General features: G+C 51.2%; 1 protein-coding gene across 1 annotated transcript; it reads right to left on the bottom strand.

The window, feature by feature from the left end:
* Positions 1-3214: 3214 nt before the first annotated feature.
* SLC1A5 (solute carrier family 1 member 5) lies at positions 3215-15768 on the bottom strand. Its single transcript, XM_066271720.1, has 8 exons — positions 14339-15768; positions 11521-11563; positions 11028-11075; positions 10031-10197; positions 7601-7834; positions 6661-6855; positions 6383-6514; positions 3215-4077 (listed from the first exon to the last, which is right to left on the bottom strand). The coding sequence occupies exons 1-8, from the start codon at positions 14905-14907 to the stop codon at positions 3843-3845; spliced, it is 1623 nt and encodes a 540-aa protein (XP_066127817.1). The 5' UTR covers positions 14908-15768; the 3' UTR covers positions 3215-3842.

The raw sequence follows: 15768 nt of genomic DNA, 5'->3' as shown, positions 1-15768 counted from the left end.
GACCCAAGGTCACTGGCTCGAGCAAGGGGTTACTTGGTCAGCTGTAGCCCCACGGTCAAGGCACATATGAGAAAGCAATCAATGAACAACTAAGGTGTTACAATGAAAAACTGATGATTGATGCTTCTCATCTCTCTCTGTTCCTGTCTGTCTATGCCTATCTATCACTCTCTCTGACTCTCTCTCTCTGTCTCTGTAAAAAAAAAAAAAAAAAAGAACTGATGCTTCTCATCTCTCTCCCTTCCTATCTGTCTGTCCCTATCTGTCCCACTCTCTCTCTCTCTTTGTCAAAAAAAGAAACAATTACTTAACTATTTAACACTTAATGAACTCATTAGTTGGCTATGTTTATATGGAATACCCAAGTTTGCACAGAATTAGATATGAGTTATATTTTCCCCATTGCAATGGTCATGAAAGTAACTAAACTGAGAAAAAGATGCTAAAGAAAACCAAGATGCTACTCATTGGACCCAGACTGGTGGTGCCTCCAGGCACTGGCAGAAGTCTACACAGGGACCAGGGAAATAACACCAGAAACGTGTAACAGTCTAATAACACCCAAGACAGGATCCTGTTAGAACCGTGAGCAGCAACTGGTGTCCACAACCTGGACTCACACTGGACTTAAAATAGTTGCACAGCAGGGTTTTGATTCAAATAGCAACTTTTGGGTTAAAAGATAGAGCAAGTCGTTATTGGGACTATTTGCAGTAAGAATTCAGAAATCAAGGTATACCTGCATTCTAATGGTTACAGTGGGAAGTCAGTATCCTACTATGAGTTGTACATTTGTATTTTATATTTTGACTTGGAGAGTACATTTATTAAAGCTGGGGACAGTGGAACAAATGAAGGGCTTAGGGTAGAAGAAGCAACAGGAGAGCCTGGGCGGATGGCTTTGTCTCTAGAAACCTTATAGGAAAGAAGGGAGCCCCAGGGAGGCTGCTGTTGGCTCACTGAAAAGTTAGAGTAAAAGGGGCCTTGGGGACAGGTTCAGGGAGTGAGCTGCTGCCCACTGCTCCCTGGTTGCAGGTCCGGCAGGGACCTTTCAGTTTAGGAGAGAAAAGTAAAGGTACATACCTGAGAGGGAAGAAAGGCATGACCGTGCTCCCGAGAGAGCCTGTATGACTTTTCTAACTAAAAGATAATATACATAGGCTAAGATTTACACATCTTAAGTATACAGGTTAACTAATTTTTCCAAATGTTTATATCCGTGTAAGCACCACTCAATCAAGACACAGAACACCTGCTGTATCATAGGACCCCTTGTGCCCTCTCCCAGCCCATAAGCACCCTGATAGGCCACCACTGTTCTGATTTCTCTCACCATAGACCAGTTAAGCCTGTCCTAGACCTTCATATAAATAGAACTATAGGCCCTGGCCAGATAGTTCGGTTAGTTAGAGCACCATCCAGAAGCACAGAGGTTGCTGGTTCGATTCCTGGTCAGGGCACATAGAGGAACAGATTGATGTTCCTTTCTCTCTTTCTTTCCCCCTTCCTCTGTCTCAAAAATTAATAAAATAAGTATTAAATAAATAGAACTAGACAGTATGTACCGTTTCTGGCTTCTTTCACTCAAAATATCTGTGAGATGCATCCAAGATGAGTACAGTTGACCCAGTAACCCCTTGCTCGAGCCAGCGACCCTGGGTCCTAGGTGGTGAGCTTTTTGCTCAAACCAGTTGAATCTGCGCTCAAGTTGGTGACCTCGGGGTCTCGAACCCGGGTCCTCCACATCCTAGTCCAACGCTCTATCCATTGCATCACTGCCTGGTCAGGCTGAAAAACAATCTAGGCCCTGGCCAGTTGGCTCAGTGGTAGAGCATCAGCCTACCTAGGCATGTGGAAGTCCTAGGCTCAATTCCCTGTCACACAGGAAAAGTGCCCATCTGCTTCTCCACCCCTCCCTCTCTCGCTTTTCTCTCTCTCTCTCTCTTTTTTTTTTCCTTTTTTTACAGGGACAGAGAGAGTCAGAGAGAGGGATAGACAGGAACGAAGAGAGATGAGAAACATCAATCATCAGTTTTTCTTTGTGACACCTTAGTTGTTCATTGATTGCTTTCTCATATGTGCCTTGACCGCGGGCCTTCAGCAGACCAAGTAACCCCTTGCTCAAGCCAGCGATCTTGGGTCCAACCAAGCTGGTGAGCTTTTTGCTCAAACCAGATGAGCCCGCGCTCAAGCTGGCAACCTTGAGGTCTCGAACCTGGGTCTTTCCGCATCCCAGTCTGATGCTCTATCCACTGTGCCACCGCCTGGTCAGGCTCGCTTTTCTCTATTTCTCTCTCCTCCTCCCCTCCTGCAGCCAAGGCTCCATTAGAGTGAATTGGCCTCAGGCGCTGAGGATGATGGTTCCATGGCCTCGGCCTCAGGCACTAAAAAGTGGCTCTGGTTGCAACAGAGCGAGAGCCCCAGATGGGCAGAGCATTGTCCTCTAGTAGACTTGCCTGGTGGATCCCGGTCGGGGCACATGCAGGAGTCTGTCTCTGCTTCCCCTCCTCTCACTAAAATAAGAAAAATAAATAAAAGAAAAAAATTTACATATAAGTGGACCTTTGCAGTTCAAACCCATGTTCAAGCGTCAATTATGTATCAATACTTGCTTTTTGCCTGACCAGTGGTGGTGCAGTGGATAGAGTGTCAACCTGGGACGCTGAGGACTCGGGTTCAAAAGCCCAAGGTCACTGGCTTAAGCATAGGCTCATAGACAATCTCATGGCACTGGTTTGAGCAAGGGGTCACTGGCTCAGCTGGAGGTCCCCCATCCGTCAAAGCACATGAGAATGCACTTTGGTGCTGCAACTACGAGTTGATGCCTCTGTCTCTTGTTTAAAAAAACAACTTGGTTTTGTTTTTGCCGAGAACCCTTCAATTGCATGAGTGATAATAGTACTAGCTTATCCAAGTGACTTCTTTCTGAATTTTGGCAATTATGTGAACAGCAGTTTACATTTCTCTTGAGTGGGTTCCTAGGAGTGGGGCTCCTGAGCTGTACAGCAAGCATATATTTTAATTGGATAAGAGCCTAGTCATGTTCCAATGCAACTGGACTGTTGGACAGTGCCACCAGAAATGCACAGGCTGTCTTGCTGCTCCGCCTCCCCATGAAAACCTGGGGGCGTTTTTGCTGCCATTCCAGTGAGTGTATAGTGGCATCTCCTGGCGGTGGCCCACGGTGTTGAACAAACATTTCCATGAAGTCCAATTTATCCTGTTTTGTTTTTTATTTCTGTATGGCTAATGCTTTCAGTCAAATTCTTAAAAGCATCTGATTAAATATACTTGACAATTTAATTGCTATAAAATGTCCTCTGGAGTAACAGAAGTGCTTGTCCTCAGTCTCCCCCTACCCAGAGTTCCCATGACAGGGTGGGACATACTGTGGAGTCACAGCACGCACACATGTACACACACACACACACACACACACACACACCAAAATAATCAGCAAAGGAGCCAGCACATGTCAGCACATCCTTCCTCTCAATGAGGGCTGAATTCCACGTGGTAACCTACGCACTGTGGCCCAAGCTGGGGAGGCCAGGCAGGCTCCCAGGATGAGGCATGGAGGACACTACTTCCCTATCTTTCTGTTTCCCAGCCTCGGGTTGCGGCAGGAGTTGAGGACCAAGGAGATCTGGGGAGACGTTCACCCACATACACATGTATCCCAGCAGTGAGGCCTCCCAGATCTGGGGTCAGAGAGGGAGGCTGGAGCCCCTGGCTCCCCTGAGTGTATGGGCAGGGCCCCCAGAGCCCCAGTTTATCGGTTTATCTATCCCTCGTGATTCCAAAGTCCAAAGTGCCCCATCAGAGCAGGGCCTTACTGGGGCCTACATGACAGACTCCTTCTCGAAGGCATCAGCATCCCCAGCAGGCCCTGGATAGTGTTTGAGGAGAGGGTTCCCCTCCTCCATGGGGGCTGGCAGTGGAGTCTGGGGCGTCTCACTCTTCACACGGATTAGCTCAGGCACTGAGCTCTGACACTCTGTCTGATCCACATAATGTTGGAGGAGTCCTGCCCCAAAGGCATCACCTTCCACGTTGAGGATGGTACAGGACCGGTCCCTGAAGGGGGAGGAGTGAGAGAAAATGAGTGGGAAGAGAGGAGTAAAGGCCTAGCCCCCCCCCTCACCCCTGGAATCATGAAGTTCCTATCATGCCCTCCTTCTACAGCTCTGGACCCAGGAGGTCATCCCTCCATCCTTCCAGGATGCCAAGTATCCCCTCCTCCTAGAACCTCAGAGATTCTGGAACCCCAGAAGCCCCCTATCGCCCTTCTTCCCCCTGGAATCCACAGTGTCCCATCATATTTCCTCTGCCTTTGAACCCCAAAGATCTTTTCCTCCATATTCTCTGGACCTCAGTGATCCTTCTTCCATCAAGATACATGGATTTTTTCCTCCTGGAACCAAAGCCACTTCCTATTTTTCTTAAGGCCCCAGAAGACCCTCTGCCCCCTGAAATACTGAGCTCCCGCAGCCTTTCTCCTCCCTAGAATCTAAGGATATTTTTCTTTTGTCTTTATGCTTTCTGTGTATGTGATATTTTAGAAAATAGAGCTACCTATTCACATACCATAAAATTTGCCCTTTAGCCTGACCTGTGGTGGCACAATGGATAAAGTGTTGACCTGGAACGCTGAGGTCGTTGACCTGGCCACTTCAAAACCATAGGCTTGCCTTGTCAAAGCACATACAAGAAGCAACTACCACGAGATGATGCTTCCCACTCTTCCACCACCACCTTTCAGTCTCTCCCTCTCTCTTTCTCCTCTCTCTAAAATCAGTAAATTTAAAAAATCTTTAGCCCTGGCCGATTGGCTCAGCAGTAGAGCATTGGCCCGGCCGTGCAGAAGTCCCGGGTTCGATTTCCGGCCAGGGCACACAGGAGAGGCGCCCATTTGCCTCTCCACCCCTCTCCCTCTCCTTCCTCTCTGTCTCTCTCTTCCCCTCCCGCAGCGAGGCTCCATTGGAGCAGACATGGCCCTGGCGCTGGGGATGGCTCTGTGGCCTCTGCCTCGGTGCTGGAGTGGCTCTGGATGCAACAGAGCGACGCCCCAGAGGGGCCCCCTGGTGGGCGTGCTGGGTGGATCCCGGTCGGGCGCATGCGGGAGTCTGTCTGACTGCCTCCCCGTTTCCAGCTTCGGAAAAATGAAAAAGAAAAAAAAAAAAAAAAAAAGAAGTCCCGGGTTTGATTCCCGGCCAGGGCACACAGAAGTGCCCATCTGCTCCACCCTTCCCCCTCTCCTTCCTCTATTTCTTTCTTCCCTTCCTGCAGACAAGGCTCCATTGGAGCAAAGTTGGTCCTGGGCACTGACGAGGACACCAAGGCCTCTGCCTCAGGCACTAGAATGGCTCCAGCCACAACAGAGCAACCCCCCAGATGGGCAGAACATCACCTCCTGGTGGGCATGCCGGGTGGATCCCAGTCAGGCACATGTGGGAGACTGTCTGACTGCCTCCCTGCTTCTAACTTTGGAGAAAAAAAAAATTCACCCTTTGCCTGACCAGGTGGTGGCACAGTGGATAGAGTGTCCACCTGGGACACTGAGGACCCAGGTTTGAAACCCCAAGGTCACCAGTTAGAGTGCGGGCTCACCAGCTTGAGCGTGGGATTAGTGGGATTATAGACATGACCCCATGGTCACTGCCTTGAGCAAGGGGTCACTCACTCTGCTGTAGCCCCCTGGTCAAGGCACATATGAGAAGCAATCAATGAACAACTAAAGTGACGCAACTACAAGTTGATGCTTCTCATCTATCACTCTCTCTCGCTAAAATAATAATATACTAAGAACATTTGTGTACAAGTTTTCATGAACATGTTTTCAATCTTGTTAAATCTATACCTAGGAGTGATATTGCTAAGACATGATAATTCTCTATTTAACTTGAAAGCAAACTGTTTCTAATCTTTTATACTCTTAATAGCTTAATCATCATAGCTAACAATCAGGTATGCAGCATTTACTACTTACTAGGGACTCTTATTTATAAGGGCACGTATTGTCATCTAATCTCAAAGAGAGACTATTCTCTCCATTTTACAGATGGAGAAACTGAGACAGAGAGACTAAATATTTGCCCAGATCATACTAGCTAGCAATGGTGGCGCTGGGATTTGAACACAAGCAGTCTGACCTAAGAGTCCACTCTATTACCCACTGCGGCACACTACCTTTCTGGGGTTCTTCTTAAGAGCCCCACAATGCCCATCTTCCCTTTAACTGGAATGCTCAAGTCCCCATCCCCCTCCTTCTAGAATGCCTGCCTTCCTCTCCTCTTCTGCCCAGAGGCTCTCAATGACCCTCTTCTCATCCCCTTTCCCCGGATCTCCCCTGAAGCCCCCTGAAGCCCCAAACCCTACTCACACTAGCCAGTCCACAGCCAGGATCAAGGAGATGTCAACCGGCAAGTTGACTGCCTCAAGGATGATGGCCAGAGTGAGGACCCCTCCAGCAGGGATGCCCGCGGCGCCCACGCTGGACGCTGTGGCGGTGACCCTGGGGGAGAGAGGATAAGGGAGATCAGGGAGGGGCCTCCTAGTGGGAAAAGCTACCACAGGGGCCCTGCTCCCCCCAGCCTGTGTCCATTCTCAGGGGAGGGATCAGCTGGGTCAGGGTCCTAGCTGCAGCCACCCCGCACTCACAGGATGGTGACGATCTTCACGAAGTCCAAGGTTTGCTGGTTGAGCTGTGCAATGAACACTGCAGCCACACACTGGAAGAGGGCAGCACCATCCATGTTGACAGTGGCACCGATGGGCAGGATGAAGCGGCTGATATGCTTAGAGACACCATTCTTCTCCTCCACACACTTCATCATCAGCGGTAAAGTAGCAGAGCTGCCAAGGACCACCATCTGAGTTAGCTCACACAGCCCAGCGCAGGCCTACCCTCACCTGCTAACCAAGCCACGCCCATACTACCCTGCACTCGTAGCCCTGCCCCCTGGCCCAAGCTCCACCCACTCCTTCCTTCCCCAAACTCAAGCCTCCACCCACAGCCCTCCCAGCAATCAATGCCCTTCCCTTCAGAGTCATAAGGTATAAGTGATTCCAGACTTCAGTCATTCCAATATGTAGGCTTCCTGGACACCCGGCTACTCAAAACACACACAAAAACCCATACCTAAATTCTTTAATGTCTGCGAGTTCACTGACCCACACCTCCTGCTGTCTCCATCAATAATAGAATTAACTCAGCTAAGAATTATTAACTCTATTGGTAGGGGATGCTACCGTGGGGAAGATCCTGTTCTGAGGGGACAGGGCCAGCAGAGATGGGTGAAATACCCAGAGAGAGGTTAGAAGGAGCTCCCAGAGGTTGGGTTCTGGACCAGGCCTTAGTGGGAAGGAAGTGTTCTCAGGAAGGGAGGGAAAAAATCTTTAAAGCAGTAGTTTCCTAATTTTAGGGGGCCTGGAAGTGGGGTATAGATCTAAGACCTTATGAGAAACTTAGGAAAGTATGGCCCCTGTACCCAGATCCAGTGTCCCCAAATGCAAAAGTTCAGGGGTTTTCAGATATGGGATGCCTGCTCCAGGCCCCTTAAGGTTAAAAATCCCCACCCTGGTTTGCCCCTGGTCACACCTGGAGGAGGTCCCGAAGGCGGTGGCCAGCGGTGTCACAATGCCCCACAGGAAGTGGTAGGGGTTCTTCCGGGTGAAGACGAAGTAGATGAGGGGCAGCACGAAGAGCCCGTGGATGGCATGGCCCAGCAGGCAGCACAGGATGTATTTGCCAAGACTGGCGAAGAGCAGCCTCACGTCCTCCATCTCCATGATCTTGCCAGCCACCAGGAACAAGATGCCCACGGGGGCATACCTAACAACCCAGGAGCAGATGGCAGCCGCTGACCACATGCCCAGCTAGGATCAGGCATTGTGACCACAGCCTCCCTCGAAGTCAGGAGGCGCCCAGAGCAATGTGTGAGGAAGTCTGACCTCTCATCTTCCTCTGCCCTCCGCATCCACTCCCCCCTTGAAGATAGTGTAGCCAGGAGATAACAGAAGCCTGGGTGCTTCTATTGCCTCTTGGAATGCAGTCACCAACCAGATTTGGACTTAACCCGGTAACTGAGAAATATCCAGCATGTCTGAGTCATTTCTGTTTTCTGGGTTCCTTTGTTATAGCAGCTAGTAAGACTTAAACCAAAATAAACTCTCATCATGTCATGAAAAATAAAAAGACCATGGCTCAGGTCTTAATAACACCTCTGAGGCATGAAGCATTTATGATGTGCTGAGCCCTTGGGTGTGACTGAATCTTCACCACACAGGACTCCTGTGTTGAGTCCCTTACAGCTACCATTGAATTAGCAAAATTTTATAGATCTGTAAAGCAGAGATGATAATGCTCCCAACCTCATAAGAATGTTGGGAAGGATGAAATGATATGCCAGTTGAAAGCTTTTTAATAATTTATCTATGAACTTTAGCATCCTCTCCTGGAGTAAAGATCTCCAAGGTGCTTATGCCTCCCAGCCAGGAAGCCTTCCAGGATTGCCTCTGTAACTGCTTGATCACTGTGACCAGTTTTCTCCCAAACTCCTTTCCTCTTTAGTAAAAAAAGAAAGGCACCATTTCCCAGCCCCCTGTGCATCTGGGTTTGGCCAAATGCCCATGTTCTGGCCTGTGGGATGTGCTAAGAAATTATACAACTAAAGTACTTCGTAAATATTAGCTGATATTGTTTTCTGCTAGCCTCCTGTTGGTCAGGCAATGTCACAAGCACTTTACACATATTAATTCATTTGTGCCTGCTTTGACCAACCCCATTTTTCAGATAGGGAAACTGAGGCACAGGGGAATAAGGAACTTGTCATAGGCACAGCTGGGAAGTGGCCATGCAGAGATGGGAACCCGGGCCACCCAGCTGCAGAGCCTGCTCTCACCCATGCATGACCTGCCTCTCCCGCAAAGTGTTTTTGTTAGTCAAGGTGTACCCAACTCTCACTCAGCAGCTACTTTGGTGCTGGCTGGAATGAGGTGGGCAGGGCTGTAGGAGTTGTTAAAATGTAGCAACCCTGTCCCACCTCCCTATTTCTGACCTTCTGACCTTCTAGGATGGGTCCTGAGAATCAGTGTGAAACTGGGGATGGAACAAGTATGGAAGCCAGCAGCCTCCCTCCATGTGGTTTCTCGTTAACTAAGGTCATTTAACAAAGTTCATAATGGTAATAGTCACACCTGATATTAAGCAAATGCTTGGTAGGTACCAGGCATTTAAAGTGCTTTCTTTTTTTTTTTTTTTAATTTTTTTTTTGTTTTGTTTTTTTTTTGTATTTTTCTGAAGCTGGAAATGGGAAGAGACAGTCAGACAGACTCACGCACACGCCCGACCAGGATCCACCCGGCACGCCCACCAGGGGGCGATGCTCTGCCCATCCGGGGCGTTGCTCTGTTGCGACCAGAGCCACTCCAGCGTCTGGGGCAGAGGCCAAGGAGCCATCCCCAGCGCCCGGGCCATCTTTGCTCCAATGGAGCCTCACTGCGGGAGGGGAAGAGAGAGACAGAGAGGAAGGAGAGGGGGAGGGGTAGAGAAGCAGATGGGCGCTTCTCCTGTGTGCCCTGGTTGGGAATCGAACCCGGGACTTCTGCACGCCAGGCCGACGCTCTACCACTGAGCCAACCAGCCAGGGCCTAAAGTGCTTTCTTTACCTTATCCCGGTCACTTGTTTCATTTTTGTGATACTCCTATAAAGCATGTCCAAAGGTGAACATTTGATTACCTTTAAATCTCCAAAACTGAGATGTATTAGCCAGACTGTGGCTATAGGTTAGCTTTTCTTTTTATTCTGTCACTTTCCATAAGATCAATGGTATCAGTCTAAGCATTCATGGAAAACAGCACTGTTCTCATTTTATAGATGAGGAAATTGAGGCACAGAGAGGTTAGGTCACTTGCCCAAAGTCTCACAGCCAGGGAATGGTTGATGCTGTATTTGAATCCAGGCCATCTGGCTCTAGGTGAATGGAAGGTCACCCCATTCTATACCCCAGCCCACCTGCTACCACCTACCACATGATCCAGGAGACCAGCACCATGGTGGCATCATTGAAGGAGTTGAAGAAGCGGATAAGCAGCTCTCCCTCAGGCCCCAGCTTCCGCAGGGCCACGCCAAAGGCGATGGCAAACACCACCAGGCCCAGGATATTCATACCTTCCACCTCATCCCCCAGAGGCACCTTGGGGCAAGGAGATGGAGATGGGGGGGATGCTCAGTCACTGATGGCCTGGGCAGTGCTGAGACCCATCAACTAGGACCCCTTTCTCCCAAGCCTCACCATCCAAGCCCAGGGGAAAGAGACCTATGGCCAAGGACAGCCCAGAGTGGGAAGAGTCAAAATTGAGAACCCAGGGGAGTATGGAAACTGGGGGAGAGGGGAGTGCCAGATGAATGATATGGGTAATCAGGTAGGACTTCCGAGAAAAAGGGGCTGAGAACCAGAGAACAGGAAGATTGAACCAGGTAAAGAGGGCCTATAGAGAGAAGAAATAATATGCAATAGCCTAGAAATGAGAGCAACTTGGGCATTCAAAGAGCAGAAAGAAATCCACTGTGGCTGGAGTGGAGTGGGCAGAATCCCAAGATGACACAGGGAGGGTGGTGGGGCAAGGGTCCGACCTTGCAGCGTCCCCTGGACTGTGGCAAGGAGCCTGGGCTTTCGTCTAAGGACCCTAGGGAGCCTGCCAGGGCTTTGAGCAAAGGAGAGGCAGGGTCATGATTGTGCTTTGGCTGCCAGGCGTGGGGCAGACCAGGGATAAGGCCAGGGCAAGACGGGGTGGGGGAAAAATGGGAGCCTGAACCGGTAGGCAGTGGAGAGGGAGAAGAAGGGGTCAAAATGGAGATTTCAGAAAAGCAGAAAGACACTGGGGCGGGGCTGCGCAGAGCTTGAAACAAATTGTACACCAAATGTTAGAAGACCCGTGGGGTAAAGAAAGGCTGGGGTAGGAACAAACTGGAACAACCAGAGTAAGGGGCCAAGGGGTGGGTTTTCCCCCCACTTCTGCTCACCTTCACCTGTGTTCCATTGAACTGTCTCATTTCATAGAAGGTAGTGTACTGCAAGAAGAGTTAGGAAGAATCAGTGTCAAAATAGTCACTGAGCTCCCCCCCACCCTGTACCAGCACCTACAAAGCTCAAAGCCTGTCCTAAACATCCCTTTACATATAATCTCATTTCACCCACCAGCAACCCCACTATGATAGGACTTTTCATGCCCCCGTTTTCCAGAGGCAGAAAACGAGGTTCAGAGAAGTGAAGGCACCTGTCACAGCATCACACAGTAGAATTAGAACCCAGCACGAGCTGAGAACCTATATTTCCATTTGTGGATGACAGGTGTGAATGACTTTCAGAGGTCACCCAAGGACCCTGCTATATTGCCTGTAAATATATGGGCAGGTGCGTTTTTTCAGGCACCACCCAAAATCAGGCATCAAGGGGCTGCAACTGGCTGTCTTCCACCCTGCCCTCCCCCACCACTGGGGAAACCCAAGGACTCACTGAGCGGAAGGCTGCGGACACCAAGTTGGAAGGGAAGATATTTCTGCAGAAACAGACATGGGTGGGACATTAGATACTGCAGGGGTAGGTCAGGAGGTGTCTGCAAGGCTGGATTGGCCTCTTGGAGTAATGGGAACCTTGCAGGCTCCATTTGTACCCAAATGTGGTCCCCACCCATGCCTCAGCCAAATTCGGTCAGGCGGAGTTGGACCTGGCCTGCACAAGTTTACAGGGCGTGGAGAGTCTGAGCTGGTCTCTTAGGGCCCCAGCAGGCTGCCCCCTTGGCTGCAAAGGACTGAAAGGATTGTGGTGGAGGGTAAAGAAAGCTGGCTTCCCAAGGCAGGCTGGGGCAGGGTCACCTGGGGCCTCAGCTCCACCCCAAGAAGCAAACTAACACCCTGGACATCTTGCATCAGCCACTTCCTCCTAAAGGGCTGGGGGCAGGGAGGCCCGAGGAAAGGGCAGGCTGGCTGGCAGGTCATAAGATCTGAATGTTGGGAAGAGGTGGGGAGAGAGGGAGACAAGAGATGACTGACTGTGTGCCTCACAAATGTGCATCTGAGATCACACAGCCACGTTGTGAGAGTATCCAAGTGTGACTCAGTGTGCAGCAGCTTATATGAAAATCACTGAGTGTGTGGGGGAGTTGAGCAATGGCCTCATGTCTCAGGATGAACAAAAAAAAATAGCCTGACCTGTGGTGGCACAGTGGATAAAGTGCTGACCTGGACTGCTGAGGTCACTGGTTCGAAACCCTGGGCTTGCCTGGTCAAGGCACACGGGAATCAACTACTACAAATTGTTGCTTCCCACTCCTCCTCCCCCCCTTCTCTCTGTCTCTAAAAAAAATTTTTTTTAAAATCAATAAATAAAATTTTAAAAGAAAAAGAAGGCCCTGGCTGGTTGGTCTCAGTAGTGGAGCATCAGCCCGGCATGTGAGAGTCCCAGGTTCAATTCCCAGTCAGGGCAAACAAGAGAAGCGATCATCTGCTTCTCCACTCCTCCCCTTTCTCTCTTTCTCTCTCTCTGTCTCATCTCTCTCCCTCTCCAGCAGCCATAGCTCAAATGGTTCCAGCAAAAGTTGGCCCTGGGCACTGAGGACGGCTCTGTTGCCTCTGCCACAGGTGCCCCAGATGGGCAGAGCATCACCCCCTAGTGAGCTTGTTGGGTGGATCCCAGTCAGGGCACATAAGGGAGTGAGTCTCTCTGCCTCCCCTGCCTCTCACTTAATTTTTTTTAAAAAACGAAAATTATAGCAAACATGGCTACAAGTGCTAGAGTAAGTGATTTACATAAATCAACTCGCAACAGCCCTCAGAGATAAGCACTATAATCCCATTTTATAGAAAAAGGAATCTGAGGCACAAAAAGATGAAGAAACTTGCCTGGCTAGGAAGTGGCAGAGCTAGGATTTGAACTTAGCCAGCTGGCTGCACAGTCCTAACTCTAGGACCCTCACACCCTCCTTCTTCCAGCGACATGGGTGTACAGCTGTTGCTATGGGTCTGTATTTTGTTTGTTGAGTGATGGGGTGTGGGCTAGTGTTCAGATATGTGGAACACTGCTGGTGTGTGTTCATGTAAGTGTATGAGTGTGTATGTTTGTGCTAAAAGGATGTTAGTATTCAGTGGGTATGTGGGTATGACAGTTGGTGCAAGCCGAGGCTGAGAGTCTGTGTGCCTATGTTCAGCGGTGTGTCAGTTGGTTACAGAGTTGTGTGGCTCCAGATGTTTCAGCTAAATCTGGGAGTGGCTGGCCAAATGTGAGTTACATCTGTTTTGGCACAGGGGGAAGCTTGTACACATAAACAGCTTCGAATGGGTGTGCTTGTCTGCAGGTTGGCTTGTACCCACCCAGGCCAGCTAGGGCTGGGCCAGGACTCAGCTAGCTAATCTCCCCGGCCAGGAGGTGCTCACCCACGGCAACTTCTAAGTAAGTTTCCTATCTCAGGCTGCACTGAAGCCCCCAGAGCTTGGGGAAACCCCTTTCCATGACTCAGCATTTCCCTCTACCAGCTTCCTGGAAGTCCCCAACCAACTTGGGGACACTGAAACAGCCAGCCCCAAAGGCAAGGCCATGTGAACCAGTTGCCTGCCCTCCTTAAAAGGGTGAAAAGCCATTCTTGATGAGAGGGGAGGAAGCAGAGGCCAGAAGGAAAAATAATCTGCCCCCTTTATAGAGGAAATGGAACGGGAAGTGGTGGAGGTGGCAAGATTTACGATATACGTGGAGGAAACCACCTGGGCCCAGACCAACTGGGCTGGGAAGGGAGGCGAGGAAAAGAAATTGAATGTCTGGGTGACACGTGCTATGAGAAGCCCTGGGACTGGGAAGAAGGCCTGGTGGGGATCATTTGGATCTCCTCAGGTTTTCCAAGGACTCCTTGGATCCCAAATCTTTTATTCAGACCCTGGACACAAACCTTTATCCAGAAGCCCCTTGGAAACTCTCAGGATCCCCTCCCCTGACAGGAGAGCCCCTCCATGTCCCCCAAGCATTACTTTCTCCTATTCCTGTAAGACTTCTTGCTTATCACCCTTATGTGGGGTTCCCTTTATGTCCCAGTCCCCTCATTTAGAAGCTTCCTTCCCCAGGAGCCTGTCCTTACCCTCTGGTACCCTAACCCTTGAAGGACCAGAGCTCCCCCTACCATTCCCTACAGTTTTCCTAAGACCCTGGTAATGTCCCTAGTCTGGAGGACCCAGAGCACCTTCTTCCTGTCCACGTGGCCACTCCTGCCATCCCTAACACCATCCCCTCCCCACGTGGCTGAAGTAACCTCTTCCCTCCTCCCTTCTACACACAGGCGGGGTCTGACCTCAGAAGATCCAGGAAGGAATCCAGCACCTCCTTGCTGGGGGCCTCTTTCTGGGCGTTGGTGACCCCGACCGAGGCGTTCAAGGCGGCGAGGGCGACGCCGGGCCGCAGAGCCAGCGCCAAGCCCACGCCGAGCGCGGATGCTAGCAGTGTGGTGACCAGGAAAAAGAACAGCGCCCAGGCGCCCAGGCGGCCGAGTGCGCTCGGGTCCAGGCTGGCAGCGCCGCCGATCAGGCTGCACACCACCAGCGGCAAGATGATCATCCGCAGCATGCGCAGCAGCAGCTCGCCCGGGAAGGCGAAAGCCGCCAGGCGCGCGGGGCCCAGCGCTTCCGCGCCGCCGGCCCCCGACACCCCCAGCCCCAACGCCACGCCGGCCACCACAGCCACCACAGTCAGCAGCACCAGAAGGTTGGCGCGAAGGCAGCCGCGCACCTTGTCTCGGGAGAGGCAGCTGCCGCCTCTTGCTGCGCCTGGGTCCTCTTTGGAGACCAACGCTGGGAAACCGTTGGCGGTGGGCTCCGCCGCCACCAGGCACTTGGGGTCTCCCTTGGGTGGATCGGCCACCATGATGAATGCCCCGGGGTTCCTTAGCGCCTGGAAGTTGGGAGGGCTTAGGGCTCCTTTCTTGGACACCGAGCTCCTTAGAACTGAGAGTTGAGTAACAGTCTGGAAGTTGGAACTCTTGAGGGTTTGCAGTGGGAGTTCACATTGCCTAAGTTCCTGGCTTTTTTAAAGCTGGAGTGTCTGAGATCCCTAGGCTGGGGCTGAGGCTCCTCCGCTCTTCAAGATTGTGTCCAGCGCCCGAAAGCTGGGAGTTAGGAGCGCTTGAGTTTCTTGATCCTGGGAGTGGAAACACAAGAGTTTCTCGAGCTAGAAGGCTGATGGCACCCACACGGCCGACGTCTTCAGGAGGTGAGGTCCTGGTGTAGCAGATCCGGGACGCTTGGATCCGGGAGGCGGGACCTGGAGTTGCCTAGGTCCTGGAAACGGAGGGCTCGGAAGCCTGAGCAAGGGGGCCTGGAAACGGAGCTCTGGGAAGAAGGCAATCAGGTTCTTTGGTCCAGGAGGGGAGGTTCAAGCCATCGGGCGCGGTTGGTTGCGGTCCGGGTTACCTGGAGATAACGGGTATCAGGGCAGAGGTAACCTCTCCGGAGCTCCTTAAGGCTCTAAGCCTCGCTGGGCGGAAACTGCCGAGATTAAGAACAGGGGCGGGGTTTGACAAGGCGAGGACCGACCCTAGGGCACCGATTGGCTGCGGCCTGTTCAGCGCCCTCCTGCGAACCAGGGGCGAGGCTGAGGAGAGAACACTGCCAAATCCCCTTAGAAGGCAGAATAACAACGTCAGTATCCAGGAGTGGGGCCTGGGTAGGGATGAGGCCCGAAGTGGGTGGGGCGTTAGGAGAACACTTTTTCCCACCAAAGGAACTG

The sequence above is a fragment of the Saccopteryx bilineata genome, chromosome 3, assembly GCF_036850765.1.
Source record: "Saccopteryx bilineata isolate mSacBil1 chromosome 3, mSacBil1_pri_phased_curated, whole genome shotgun sequence".
NCBI classification, from domain to species: Eukaryota; Metazoa; Chordata; class Mammalia; order Chiroptera; family Emballonuridae; genus Saccopteryx; species Saccopteryx bilineata.
This window is presented reverse-complemented; position numbering and strand designations above follow the sequence as displayed.

Bases quoted from the DNA above. Each gene is read 5' to 3' on its own strand.
- SLC1A5 (XM_066271720.1), bottom strand. From the start codon at position 14,907: ATGGTGGCCGATCCACCCAAGGGAGACCCCAAGTGCCTGGTGGCGGCG. The intron at 6,856-7,600 runs GTGTGACCAGGG...GGTCCTTGGCAG, and splicing joins GCCTTCGGGACCTCCTCCAG to CTCTGCTACTTTACCGCTGA. The intron at 6,515-6,660 runs GTGAGTGCGGGG...TCTCTCCCCCAG, and splicing joins GTGAAGATCGTCACCATCCT to GGTCACCGCCACAGCGTCCA.